Source organism: Sinocyclocheilus rhinocerous, unplaced genomic scaffold (assembly GCF_001515625.1).
Source record: "Sinocyclocheilus rhinocerous isolate Xijiao unplaced genomic scaffold, SAMN03320098_v1.1 scaffold785, whole genome shotgun sequence".
Lineage (NCBI taxonomy): Eukaryota > Metazoa > Chordata > Actinopteri > Cypriniformes > Cyprinidae > Sinocyclocheilus > Sinocyclocheilus rhinocerous.
In genome coordinates this window covers 234,963-249,987 of record NW_015660521.1, presented here as the reverse complement: position 1 = coordinate 249,987, position 15,025 = coordinate 234,963, and the positions used below count along the sequence as shown (strand labels likewise).

Sequence of the window (15,025 nt, the reverse complement as noted above, 5' to 3'; positions counted from 1 at the left end):
AGGTAAGTGGTTGCAAACAATTTATTTTAGCTACATTTAAATAAAAAAAAATTTGAAAGTTAGTCAACTAAATTTGCTTATTTAAATGTAGCTAAATAAATCGATTGCTACCACTTACCCTAAAATTAAAATTCAATGAATCATTTTTTTTCAGTGCTGTTCATAACTTTGAGAGAACCTAACTGCAATGTTAGCCAATGTTCTGCTCGGATGTTGTGGCTGTATGTTGTATAACACAAATTTTATACATTTACTTGGTGGAGGGTATTTTTATTACCTCTGCTTTGTTTCCATGGCAAAATCATGTCCACTCAGGCCCTGGTGCTGAAATATATTTCAGAATACATATAGAATCTAATCAGGTGGCCGTGACCTTCTGAAATAAGAACGCACAAGTACATAAACTATGACTTATTTGGTCCATAATTTAGCTGATGTCCGTCTCTTTGGCTCTCTCTGCTGTAATGGGAGGTGAAGTGTTAGATTCGCATTTGATGATGTATGTAAACTGTATGTGTGTGTGTGTGTGTGTGTGTGTGTGCCCTGCAGCCAGCTGCCCGATCTGCTGTGTACAAACGCACAGATATTTCACACAGCACGCCGTAATGAATCGATGCAACTCTGTGATTTTTTTTTCTGCAAAGTCTGCTTTTTTTGCTGTCTTGTTTATGCCTGCCTGATTTTAATCACACGTCTTGTTTCATATTCACTCTCATTGGAGGCTGTTTTGCAAAGCGTTTTTACACTTTGATCCTACCCGAGCCGATGTTCCCTCCTAAATAACAATGAAGATGTATGTATTAACGAATTAAAGATTTCTTGTCAGGGATATTTGTATTTTTTAAAAAGTATATAAAAATCTCTTTACACACAGTGTCTGCTTACTGTCTTTTATTCAATTTACCCAGTCAAACATGACAAACGTCTTTTCGATTATTGTGACAAATTATTATCAAAACAGAGGTCTCATTTTATCTCGGCCTCTGTGGCTGCGGCAGGATTGACATCAAAACGAAAAACAGGAGAAAAAGAGAAAAATAATCGAGCCGCGAAGTGCAATCCAATTTGGCATACCAGCACAAAGATGGCCGGGTGCCCTGGAGAAGACAAATAATATTAAACACAGCGTCAGTATTTCCAGGAAAATGCATTTTGAGAGATGTCCTGAGGCAATGCAGCCCTGTTATTGCACTAAAGTGAAGTTAGGATGCCAAAAAGTATGCTGGCTGTTTTGCAAGGGTAAACTATAAGGCAGGAAAAGAACACTTACTTCTCACGGTCTCATTCTAATATCACTGAGGACTTCAAATGTTCCTGGTCTTATTGTGTATAATTAATCAGTGCACATTATACCAAAGATAAATATATTTGTTTACACAATCAAAATGTAATCATTTGCAAATTTTTTGGCATTTCATATAGGCCAAGCAAGTAGATATTTCATCTTCGTTTCAGATGAAAGCATCTGCCAAAAAATATATTTGTAAATGTTTTAAATAATTTACACAGTTGATTAATGTAATAATGATTGCATTTACACAAACTGACATTACATTCAAATTGTAAATTTTTGGGAATATGACCTTAGTGGTGTTAGTGGTATTTTGAAAAAAAAAAATCGGAAGTTGAGAAAACTGGAAACCATAGTTTCAGGAATATTTGCGCATTTTCAACTTATGGTTGTTTCAAGTGATGTTTCTTAGTTTGTATAGCTTGTGTATCAGTTTGTTGAGCTCTGAAAAAGTTGTATAGAGTTATATAAAATTTTATAGTTAAATAAGTATATACTTAACAAAATGGAAGAAAGTTCCATTAAGTTTCCATTAAACACTAATCGCCCTAATGGTGACCACCCTAAAATATAACAACTTTAGCTGGTAAATATAATCAAGAACACTATATGGAGCTAAAACATCTATTCATTCTAATTAACAAATATTTGTCATTATACGTCCATATGCCTTAACAAATAAAACAATTATTCAAAGGCATCATTCTCAAACTTTGTACGTGTTTGCTGTTTAATAATATAAGTGTAATGCTGTTAAGATGCTGTTTGATCTAAAGCAATAATAAATAATAGGTCATGCCAATAATAGCAAATAATGGCAGATCTGAAAAAGAAGTGTGACCACTGGGACAGTTGAGATGGTGTGGAAGGTAAACTTGACCTTCATCCTCCAAATGTAGACAAAAAGTCCCACACAAATCCACTGCAAACTTACATCCAGGTCAATAAATAACCAACAAATAAGATGAAGTCTCATCCTACATTTGCTTCTCATAGAATATTCTGTTTCACTTGGAAACGCATAGAAGTAAAATGAGTTTTGAATGCCATTTCATATACTTTAATGCAGGTTTGTGCTTGTTTACTGCTGTGCTTTCTGAAATATGACTTGATATGCATCACAGGCCTACCTCCTCATTCAGAAAAAGCATGTTTACACAAATACAGAGAAAAAACAAAATTGATTTTCATATGCTACTAATTGCAGCTAAAAAATGTATATTTAAAATTTCATGAAGGCGTCAGAAAATGACTACACACATATGTAGGAAGTGTCCTGAGGGCCTGGCTGTAGGCGGGTATCGGGTCTCATTCTCTGCTCCAGTATATGAGCATCTCTATGAGAGTGTGTTTTCCGAGTGAATGCTCAGAGTGAGGTGGGTGAGGAGCAGATTTCTAACACTCACATGCTTATGGGCTGTAATTTTTATGGGGTTCCTTCCTCTTTATATGTCTCTTTCTTCATCCAAATTAACAACCAGGAGCTGTGGTTTTCTCTGAGGAGAGAATTCACTAACATTCACAAAAAATTAACTACACCTACTTTTAGCATTGTTCACTGGCACACATTGTTTGCAAGGTTTTAGCACCCAATTCAAAGAAATTATGCAAACCTGTTGCTGGATTCACAAACATTCTTATAAATAAACTATTGTATTCTTCTTCTTTTTTTAGCTAAACCAAAAAAAAGTTAAGAATATTTTGTATTTCTAAGAAGATTTCTTATCTTGTTTTTCAAAAGATGAATTCAAATTCTTGAAGAAAATAAGAGATGCTGAAAGGGTTATTATAATTCATTAAAACTAAAACTGAAACGTAAAACTAAAACTTAAAAAATTTAAATTTAAAATGAAAATGGAAAACAAAAAAAACTGATTGAAAATATTAATACAAATCTGGATGTTTAATATATTTTTCATTTATTTTCAAACATTAGGAATCACAACATTACAAAACTAGTCATATATAAAACATTTTATTCCATTATTTTATTACATTTTATTACTATTCGATGTTTTTGCACACTTGTAGGCGTAGGGTTATCAACAGGAACTCAACCTATAAACCTATATGCTTCTAAGAACTTTTTTTTTTTTTTTTTTGCATTAATTGCAGTAAGGAACATTCTTGAAAACTTTTCGAATTCCGCCCTTCAGCTGGAACGGGCAAGAAAGAAAGGCCACACTCATGATTGCCTGTTTTTCCACAGGTGGTAATAATATGACATTAATCGCACTAAGCAAACAGCACTGAATTTTGTAAACAAGACGCAATCTATAATAAAACTAATTTACATAGGAGATGTGTTTGCACTACATGCCATGCATTTAGTAGCTAATTTACTAGGCTAAACTAGATAGTGAGTGGTTTGCAAAGAAGACTCAGATTTCTGCACTGAAATATTGTGTTTAGTGATTATCAAATTCACTCCTGAGAGTTTAAAATTGTATTTATTTATTTATTTTTAAAATATAAAGTGATTCTGGCAGTTAGACTTTTATACCCCATCAACATATTCAGCCAGGACTTGCTTACATAATAAATTTTCTGTTTTATAATATAATTCAGATCAATTTTTTGTGTTGCCAGATTCCAACCAACTCGAGCAGCCATTATATCTGGGCTTTTGAGAGCAATGCAAAGCAGAACACCGCAGGTGCAAATGCATGCTGCACAGTCGGTGGTCAGTAATGCTGTACCTGGTTTCTCTAAAGGCTTTTTCCCTCCATTACTGTCACCTTATGGAGTTTGGTTTCCTTGCCACTGTAGCCTTTGACTTGCTTATTTGGGGTCTAGTTAATAACAGCACTTAATAACAGCAATATTATTGACTGGACTGGACTGACACTATTGGATGAAAACGAATCTTGAACTAATTTAGCTGAAAAATGACACTATTGTCTTTGGTGGATCTCCTTTATAGCTGAATTAGCTGCCAAAAATAAATCTAAAAACAACAACAACAACAACATTGAACATTGAATTCTGATAATACTGTTCAAAACTGTGAAGCTGCTTTAAAACAATCTCTCTTGTACAAAAATAGAAAAATAAAGGCTACTTGACTTAATATAATTCGGACATTTAGCATTTTTATTAAAGGAATAATATTAAAGGAATAGTTCACCTAAAATGAAAGTGATCTATTAATTTACTCACTCTCAGGCCATCCAAGATAGGTGACTTTCTTTTCTTTCTTCAGCAGAACATTAAAGATGATTTTTAGCTGAATCCGTGGTTTTTGGCAGCTTCGGATATATTGAGTTCCTGTGAAGTGAAACAATCAGTCTGTGCAAGAGAAGGAACATTATTTACAGCATTATTATCTATAATCAATAGCCTCAAGCAAACGGTCCTGGAGTAAGCTTTGTTGCATGTTGACGTATGTGGGGGAAATTACATGTGAACTGAATCCATCGTAAAGACCTCAATTTATCATCAAGAGCAGCAGTCATTAATTTGACTCTCAAAATTGCACTTGCACTTCATGAATCACCAAGGACCATAGATTCAGCTAAAAACATCTTTAATGTTCTACTGAAGAAAGAAAGTTATCTACAGTACATCTTGGATGTCCTGAGGGTGAGTAAATTAACAGCAAATTTTCATTTTCATGCACTGCTATTAAAATGTAATTTTTGAGTGCTCAAAAAATTTTTGCATGGATTACAAAATCCTGTGCATGTAATTTTAATATCAGGATCTTTAAGACGACAAAACATGGTAATTATGCACTTGCATGCTTCATTCATTCTCACACTATCGGCTGTTTTATATCTTCTGGCCCAGACATCTTAGAGCATGATTCGTCGTAATTAAGTGTAACGATCTCTTAATCTGGGCATAAACCCCAATTACGCTTATATTATATAAACTTAATGACAGATGCCTCAGGGTGGATAACTACCAGAAATGCCTTGGTAGAGTGAAGCAGTGCATCCTCAACTCTTTCAACATCAGCATCCCACAGAACACGCTCAAGTTCCGGTTGAGAATACATGAGAATTACATGCACTGCAGCCATATGTTGCCTTAAGTCATGAGAATGTGACAGGTGATGGCTTCCTTCATGGTTAGCACTGACGGATAGATCATACGGGTGTACTGGAGCTTGATACAGCAGGTCAACGGCAGAGATATTGCCATAATAACGCAACCTCTCAGGACCGTTCTGCACTCGTGATTTGATGTTATGGCCTTATTGATCCCATAACCGCAAGCACCGTTCACGATGAGCAAATATGTACATAAATGTCACCTAGGAATCACAGGAATTGATGCCAATGTGCAAATGAAATAAAGATCGCGGGCTTTCCGGCCATTAATGTGGTTGTTCCTATTGATAAATAATAAATCACAGGTACAGTGGAGGCAGAAGCCTTGAGGTCTTGCAGGATCTCACTGGGACGTCATTTGAAATGTAAAAGAATAATGCTGTCAGAGCAGTAAACATCAACCTGTAACAACAGCACTTCAGGGATAAAGTCATAGACAGCAATGCGGAGAAGCAGCGGAGTTGTGTGATTTTTGCCTGAAGCGAGGAACGTTTCATTGAAAATGGGACCGCCGGTGTTCTCTCGCTTCAGGATCACTCTGATACCGCCATGTGTTAAACAGTGTTAATAGGCTATTAATATTCTGAAAAATTATGATTGTGAAATATTATTGCAAGAAAAATCAACAAAAACAAAATATTTAGTGAAGAGAGCCTTTGTCTATTGAAGCCTGTTCTCGTTTCAGTGTAAAAAATAAAGAAGGAACTAAAGTCATGAAAAATAAAAGTAGTGTTAATTCAATGAGAAATTAATTCATTATTAATGAATATATAGTTTGAATTTTGAGAATCGAAAATGTAAAACATTCTCAATTATGGCACAAAATAATTATGAGGTATAAAATCAGAAATATGAGAAGGTCAAAACAAGGTCAAAATTGTGAAATGTAAAGTCGTAATCATAAAAAATTAACTTGAAATATTATTTTAATGTTTCTTTGTGCTGTGCTGTCAAAGGCAGCAGACAGAAAAATAGAATAAATATTATTAGATAAATTATGATTATATTATTAATATTATAAAATAAGAAGTGCATTTCACAAAAAAATATCTGGCATTGGTCAAATATAAACTATAATCAAATGAAATATTATTTAAAGGTTTAATATATCAGCTGCTTGCAAAAAAAGGTATTTTTTACTCTGAACCAGAAACAAAATTCATTATTGACTATCCTGTGCTATGACATCAAAAGCAGCACACAGAAAAATATAATAAATAATATAATACATAATATTTCACAAGTCCATTTGACAAATAATATATGGCACTGGTAAAATATCTACTGTAATAAAAGTGCAATTTAAAGAAACACTGGTTACAATAAGATTCCATCTGTAACATTAGTTAAACTAAGAAAAATACTTCTAAAGCATTTATTAGCTAATGTTGATTCCTACATTTACTAATACATTATTAAAATCAAAAGCTGTATATATTAGTGTTATTTAATCGAACTGAGCTAACATTGAACAGCTGTATTTTATTAACTAAGGTTAACTAAGATTAATAAATACTGTAACAAATGTATTGCTTGTTAGTTGCTGTTAGTTAATGCATTAAACATAGTTAAGAAACGGAACCTTATTTTAAAGTCTTACCAAAATATTTACTATTTGAATGTTGCTTGAATTCTAAATGGCTGTCAATGAAGAAGATACCTTTTTGCACCAGAAGGTGTAGTTGCAATGTCTACCAACAGGGGCAAACCGGACCATGCTAACCAGCCAAACCTTGACCCCTTGGATTCTCTCACCAGTGAGTGTGAATCGAGCGAGGAGCAGGAAATGGAAAACCTGGAGTGGATCTGGGACAGGTTACAGACACTTTGAGCGAGGAGGGGAAATTACTGTCACTCTACTCCACATACACGGGTAGAGAGAGAATCCATGAGAGAAAGAAAGAGAGAGAGACAGTCCTGTTATTCCTAAATAACTATACGCCATAACGAATGAACACTGAATCTCCTTGAGTTTCTCAGTAATTGGAAGCGAGCGATGTCGTGCTCTGCATATTTGCCAGAAGCATAACAGACTTTATTAGGAACCATAAAAACACCATTAAAATTCACAACTCAGGGAGCCGGGCCTAGCCCATGAGACTGATGAATTACTACTGTTCACTGAAAGTGACCATATTCTTTCGCTCTTTCAGTTTCTCAGTAATTGGAAGCGAGCGATGTCGTGCTCTGCATATTTGCCAGAAGCATAACAGACTTTATTAGGAACCATAAAAACACCATTAAAATTCACAACTCAGGGAGCCGGGCTAGCCCATGAGACTGATGAATTACTACTGTTCACTGAAAGTGACCATATTCTTTCGCTCTTTAATCTTACGGGACTTCGCTGCTATATGCAACCAGTTACATCCATCATATGGATTCATCTTCTCCACTGGCCACGAGGAGAACCTATTTGACAATAGATCGGTGTATTTGTGAAAAGCAGACTGCCTCAATATTAGAGGAAACAAAGAGCAAAACACAAAAAAATATCGTTCACATACTTGAAGTCAACATGAAACAGCATTTTTTTCAATGCACTATAAGTTTTACCATGTATTTCCGTGATGTATCGTGACGTATTTCCAAATGAAACTGAATATTCCAAGGAAATAATGTACATTTTAGCCATTGGAATTTAACTGGATGTTACAGTCTATTTAGAAGGATTACTCAACACCTGAAATACCACCATCATTGTTTTTTTGTTTTTTTTGGGAGATTTAAGTGCCATTAACCAAAGAAAAGATGTTTCAGAGGTGAATTAACATGTACCAATGAATTGTGCACAATAAGAATGTTTACCAAGTCGATTAATTTAGACTGTCTGATGATATGAATCAGCATTTACAAAGTATTTAACTTAATTTTTATGCATTTCTGAGTTAAACAGAATATTGGGTAAGAAAAAAAATATGTGATAGGATTATTCATCCTATTGCAATCTGATTGGATCATGCAAAAATATGATTTTATTGACTATCATTAATTTTCTTCAAAAACTAAAGTGTTTTTAAGAGATATGTTTTAATAAAGGAATATAAAAACAAAGATTTTCAGATTTAAACTACCGTTTAAAAGTTTGGGGGTCAGTGAGTGTTTCTTTTTTAATCTTTTACTTTAAATTTGCACTAAATTGATCAAAAGTGACAGTAAAGACTTTTATATTGTTATCTAAATGCTAATTTATTTTGAACTTTTTACTTGAAGTACTAAAATCCCCCCAACCAACCAACCAACCAACCAAAAAAAAATAAAAAAATCTCGGTTTTCACAAAAATATCAAACAGCACAACTGTGTTCCACACTGATTAAAAAATAAAAAAAACATCTTGAGCAGCAAATCATCATATTAAAATGATTTCCTAAGGCTCACGTTACACTTAAGACTGGAGTAATTATGCTGAAAATTCAGTTTTACCATCATAGGAATAAATTACGTTTTAAAATACATTCAAATACAAAAGTCATTTTAAATTGCAACAATATTTCAGTTTTTCTGTATTTTTGATCAAATAAATGCAGCCTTTGGTGAGCATGACAGACTTCTTTCAAAAATAACAATATTACTAACCACAAATTTTGAACGGTATAGTGATTGCACCAATGAATCATTCACAAATAAACCAGGACCATTTATTACGAAACTAAATATGCATTATGATTTCACATTGACTTTAAGCAGCAAATCAGCACGGCCCCCAATATAGAGAGAGTCCCCAAAGCGTTGTGCACATTTACATGGACACACCTTTTTATTTCCTATCTAGGTCAACACCCCATCGCAAGTGTCAATTTACAGTCAAAATAAAGTATCGATAGAAATGATATATCCATTAGAGACAGACATTTAAAGCAGAGAGTGAAAGAGACGCCCCAGAGAGGAAGGGACAGATGACATCCACACATTGTTTGCTAATCTTTAAATCAACCATGATTAGAGTTGAGGGCATCAGTGCATTGCCATTCTCAGACAGAGCTCAACAGCACACAATCCATATAGTCAAACCGCGAGAGGTCAAATCTACAGGACACATCAGTCATCTGCTGCTTCTCAATTCCATAGGAAAACACGTCCTTTTACAGAGAGCCTGAGCTCTGAGGTACGTTTATAGGTCTCTGCACATCCTTGGCCTTTCATCGACGACATGTCCTTGCTCTGAAGACGCAGTTGGGGTCCTTCGAAATGGTTCTTACGCAACAGCCTCGCCGCTCTTCGCGAGGAACTTACGTAATCTTAGTCTGAAAGGTACACGAACAGTCTCCTCTGACGGTTTAACTGGATGGAAAGCGAGTGAAATGTTGTCCTAGCTAATGCATTTTGAGATCAAAACTTAAACAGTTCAATTATGTCAAGGTTTGATTGAAAATGTTGCGTGTCCCCAGCTGTGAGACGATGACGGCCGCTGGGACTCGATGACCTGCATGTAACTGTAGAGACGCTTGACTGACTGCACCATGGCGCACGGATTCCATTTCCTGTTGGAGGGTGACGGGGAGAGGGGCAGCTGATATCTTTAGCTCCGAAATGAGAGGATGGACACAAATGTGTGGGGGCTGATGGATGAGTCCTGTTTGGCGTCGCTCCTGTGAATGTCAGCAAACCTGCGCACACACAAAGAGAAAACCATCGGTGGGGACATTAGGGAAATGCATTTTGCGGCTGATCAAAGGCAAGAAAAAATGACCTGCATTACCTTTTCCTGCCTCGCCTTTTCATGTTTGTTGATGTTGTGGCTCTTTTGTTTGTTTACTTAGCGAATGATGATTTTTATATGACAGCGTTCTGAAGAGCGGCTGCTTTGAAAGGCACATGCTTTTGAAAAATGTAAATGGCAGAGGGTGAATGCCTGTGTTCTTTAGCACGAAAGCCTTAGTGAAATGATTATTTTGTTACACGCGGGCCTTTCGACGTGGCTGCGTTCGTCTTGCGGCACCATTAAGTTTTTAAAGGGAGAATTATGCCACCCGTTGTCTGAGTGTTAATTTGCATTTAGAGAAATAAAATGGAATATGTAAATGTACATCGCCTAATCAGCATTGTTTCCTCCGAGCTGGTGTCCTGCTAAGATATTCAGTTATTTTAAATACAATCATGCTTTAGTACAGTTCTCTGCTCTGTTTTAATCAAAGTGCATAATTAAGCTCTCTTTTGTGCTTTGTTGCTGTAGTAGTTGTGATATTCTGCATAGAAAATCTCACACGCTCACTGTTCAGGGTTCGCACACTTTTTGACCAGCGAGTTGATTGACAATGAATCGCTGAAGAATCTGTGACCGGTTAAGCCAGTTCATAGAAAATACTTAATAAAAAAAAAATTACAAACACTGTAAAAAAAAAAAAATTACACGTATTGCAATTAAAACATTCAGTTGCTGCCAAGTTTTTTTAAGCATGGCTGCACAAGTCATTTCAACTTAAATGATATTAAACCGCCTTTAAAAAGTTGAATATCATATAACTTCATAAATTAAGTTAAATTTGTTAAATTAATTGGATGAGTTAAAGTAATGGCTGCCAAGTTATTTTTAAAGTGAACTTGAGTCTGAGATTTAGACTCGAGTCCCAATTAAATTTGGAGGAAAAAAAACATACAGTATTTGAGTCTTAAAACAACAAAAGTCTACTTCTTCAAGTAGAAATATTTTTCTATGTTTACATGCAAGTTTCTGGTTGAATAAAAGTGTCTTTAATCTCTTTCCTGTCAGAATGTGTGGATATTTGCCTCTTTAAGGTTTAAAGACCCTGATATTCAGAAAAAGTCTGGCACTCGATAAGCATACAGCCTCTGTGACAATTTCTCCACAGAAAGATTCTAGAAATGCACAATCATTTAATGATGTTAAACAGAAGTATAGAGGCATAAAAGGATATGGTTTAGAGGAAAAGAAAAACCTGGCTACCATAGTTACCTATTCATTTACGGTGGGTAAAACACTGAAAAATATCCTAATGAGCAGGCATTTACAACTGAAAAAAGTTCTAAAAGTTCAGAAAAGTAAGGTGAACAATCCCACCCTTGGCAACTTATATAATACATAATGAAAATATAATCTTACCATAAGTGCACAGTATGAAGGATCTTTTGATTTAAGTAGAACATCATATATTTTCTTTTAGACAAGTTTGTCTTAATAAACAAATTCTAGAAAATGACTTGAGAATTAGATTCTGCATCAGCAATTTGTGTGATCACTATAGTTTACAAGCAATTTTTACAGTACACATCATTAATACTGAAGACACTTTTATGCATTTAGCAGATGCTTTTATCCAATGTGGCTTACATTGAATTAATGCATTCCAGATACTGCATACATATAATCAATTCACACAATGTCTGGGAAACGAACCCATGACCCTGGCATTGCAAGTGCCATGTTTTAGCTAAAGAAAAGTTTATGGAAGTGCATAAAAAATTAATTCACTCTAAAGTTTTTAAAAAAATTTTTTTCATGATTTTACTATCTATAGAAAAAACATAAATGTTAAAATCTCCAAACATTTTCTGAAACTGGGCTGTGATACTTTTTTTGAACAGTTAAAGTATTATTTTTTAAGACAGTTAAACATCATTATAGAGGATAAATCTCTTTTCCAAAAATAATTTTCATAAAGGGAACAGGCTTTTAGTGTTTAGCGTGCCAACTGCGTATTCATCTCCACAAAGCTAAGTATTCAGTCAATTATCAAAACACAGTAACATCAGCCATAATTAATAGGTGAATTGAAAACATTATGTAATTATCTAATTTTTTACAGCAGTAAATTTGGGAACCCTTGCGTTAGAGAAAAAAGCTATTGGGATTTGTAAATCAGACATTCCCCCAAATTACTCGAATCAATTTTTAATGCACGTCAATGTAATCAGAACACAATTTCGTACATTCCAGTTCCTCTCCAAGTAAATATTTATGGCGATCCCTCTTTGCCGTTTCTCCATCTCTCCGTGATTGCCTACGATACACGCGGCGTTCTTTTGAGGGTAGAGGACGCAACATGCTGGAAATGTTGATAACACTGGCATGAACCAGAACCGCCATACAGAATTTCATTTCCTAGAACCACCGCGGACCCACAAAGCCTACAATGCTCCCCAGAAGTCTTACACAACAGCTTCCCTCTGAGATGTTCCTTAAGTGCTCACTCTGGACACTTTTATAATGGAGCTTTTCAATAAAAAGTCTTCCCTCATGACTAGCTTTTTAATAAAGTGCTTTTCAAAGAAATAAAGGCATGTGCAACTCAAATATAGCTCTGACTGTTGGAATAACACTGACGTGAAAAGGCATTGTTTCCCAAAGGACACTTTTCAACACAGGAAAAATGATGTTGGTGGCGGTTTTAGAACAATATTCAGCATATTATTTTGCCATGTAATGAAAAGACCGGAAAGCTATTGCTGAGAAACCGACAGGTGCTAATTGCCTCAAGGATTAACATACATTTATGCAAATTCCTGTATGCATATTATCCTTCTGCACTGCAAAACTACAGTCTTTCCCAAGCCATGTACACTCACTGGGAATCGCTAGAAGCATGACGGAAAGACAAACAACAGCTGGCATGTAAATATATCTTGTTAAATATAACCGTATCTCCTTCTTTGCTACCATCGCGCCATCTGCAATCACTACTGAGGCAGAACACGAGGGATTTTGGGTTTCAGCTCACGTCCCGCAACATCATCTTCTCCCTTCATCTCTTGATCCGCGGCAAAACCGGCGCCCCCAGCTGCCCTCTAATCCAGCTTTAGCCCTTCCACTGATCAGGTGCATCACTCTTAACACAACTTCATCAGCACCGGCGGGGCACAATTGGCTGGATAAATGATAAGATTTCCACTCGATTTCTGCTCTGCCTTATTTCACCTCTGTACCTGTGCTCTGTATCTGTCATGTTGCTTTAAAGCCAACGCTGTGATAGCACTCTTGTCGGTCGCCGCGTTTTGCTTCGGACCCACTCGCTGGACGATCACCGTCTTTGCATATTAGATTTAGAGACAATGATGGCTTACTTGGGAAAAGCAAACAGAGCAAGATAAGATATAATCTTACTGAAGCACCACTCACCTCCTCACAGCAATCTGAAGTCCTTTAGGATGGCTCCTTGGGCAGAGGCTGTAAAAAAAGAAGAAGAAAGGAAATAGTGGTCAGATATTTCATTAGACCTGTGTTATATAACTAAATTCTACTAAATAACATGAAAAATACATCCCTTGACTTTACAGTCATGCAAAAGATTTCAAATGGTTGAGAAACACTATAAAAAACATCATTCTATAACATAAACGTTTATTAAATAATATGAAATAGATTCAACCATAAACTATAACTACGTTTTGCAAATTTTTTGTTGTCAATTTGTCAATAACCTGAAACAACATTTTTTTTTTGTCAAAATACAAAATAAGTATTGCAATGCAAAACACTAAGCTAAAACTAAGAGATTGTGTGGAAAATGTTCCCAAGGTTAAAGTTCAGAGTAAATAGGCCGTTTAAATGTGCTAATTGTGATTTTCCACCATTTTTTAAAATAATGATTAATTGAAACATGTTGGTTCCTTTAATTGTTTATTATTTTTGTATTAATTTATTATGTTATTGAGACTGATCAGTGGTATGTGTTTTGAGATTATAGGCAAGGCAAATTTATATAGCACATTTCATACACAGTGGTAATTCAAAGTGTTTTGCAGGAAAAACATTTTTTTAAAATAGTAATCTTAAAAAGTTTCACAAGAAATACAAATATTAAAAAAACAATAAATGTAAGTAGTAAACATTGGAAAGAGAATAAATTAGTTAAAATGAAATAAGGTTATACATTAAAATGAATTTGAGAAAAATAAAAGAATAAAACGAACAAATAAAAGGAAAAGAGGATAAAAACCCTTCCGTAAAATAAAATAATAAAATAAAAAACGAGTAGTCCTTTATGATTAGTATCAATCTCAACATGTTAAAGTGCCCCTATTATGGATTTTTGAAAATTACCTTTCATGCAGTGTGTAACACAGCTCTAAGTGAATGAAAACATCCTGCAAAGATTTAAATCTGAAAGTGCACCGTAGAGTCGACTCTGAATCATTAAAACGAGTAGTTTTTAAAACGAATCCCAAACCGTTTCATGTTGATGTCAACATGAAACATTAGCATATTGCCCGCCCACTGCGCAGACCCGGGAAAACGTGAAAACTTGGTCTGAATGAAAATGCAAATTCATTCTTTGCCACTAGGTGCCGCTTTTGGAGCCGTAAAAATATCGATTTCCCCGGTAAAGCTGTACACAAAGCAGCAATGCCCTCACAAACTTATTAGGCATTAAAGGCATGATGAAATGAAAATGAGACCAATCGGACCAATCACCGCAGATTAGCGTCACGCAAAGGAGGGTTTTGGAAAAATGAATCATTGAGCGAGTCGTTTGGGAGTCGTTGAGCATGTAAGGTAAAAATAAATGCATATTATAAGACAATGAGAGTGTTTTTTGACCTTGCATGCATGTCAACCTGTTGTTGGGGACTCCCAAAACCAAAATATGAACCTTTCATAACCCATAATAGGGCTACTTTAATAAATAAATCAACATAATTAATAAATTTAGCTGAAGTCAGAAAATCTATGTTTGAGTATGACCCAAAAAAGACCATCCTAAATTAAATAAATGAATAAAT

The 15,025-nt window shown here is 35.1% G+C and overlaps 1 protein-coding gene across 1 annotated transcript in view; it reads right to left on the bottom strand.

Annotated features, from left to right (window-relative positions):
- Positions 1-8,984: 8,984 nt before the first annotated feature.
- LOC107725323 (protein FAM19A5-like) overlaps positions 8,985-15,025 on the bottom strand; it is a 45,815-nt gene continuing 39,774 nt past the window's right edge. The window contains exons 4-5 of the mRNA XM_016534558.1: positions 13,422-13,469; positions 8,985-9,954 (exon numbers count right to left, since the gene is read on the bottom strand). Coding sequence (XP_016390044.1) covers positions 13,446-13,469 — 24 coding nt within the window. The 3' untranslated portion in view covers positions 8,985-9,954; positions 13,422-13,445. The remainder of the gene's footprint in view (positions 9,955-13,421; positions 13,470-15,025) is intronic.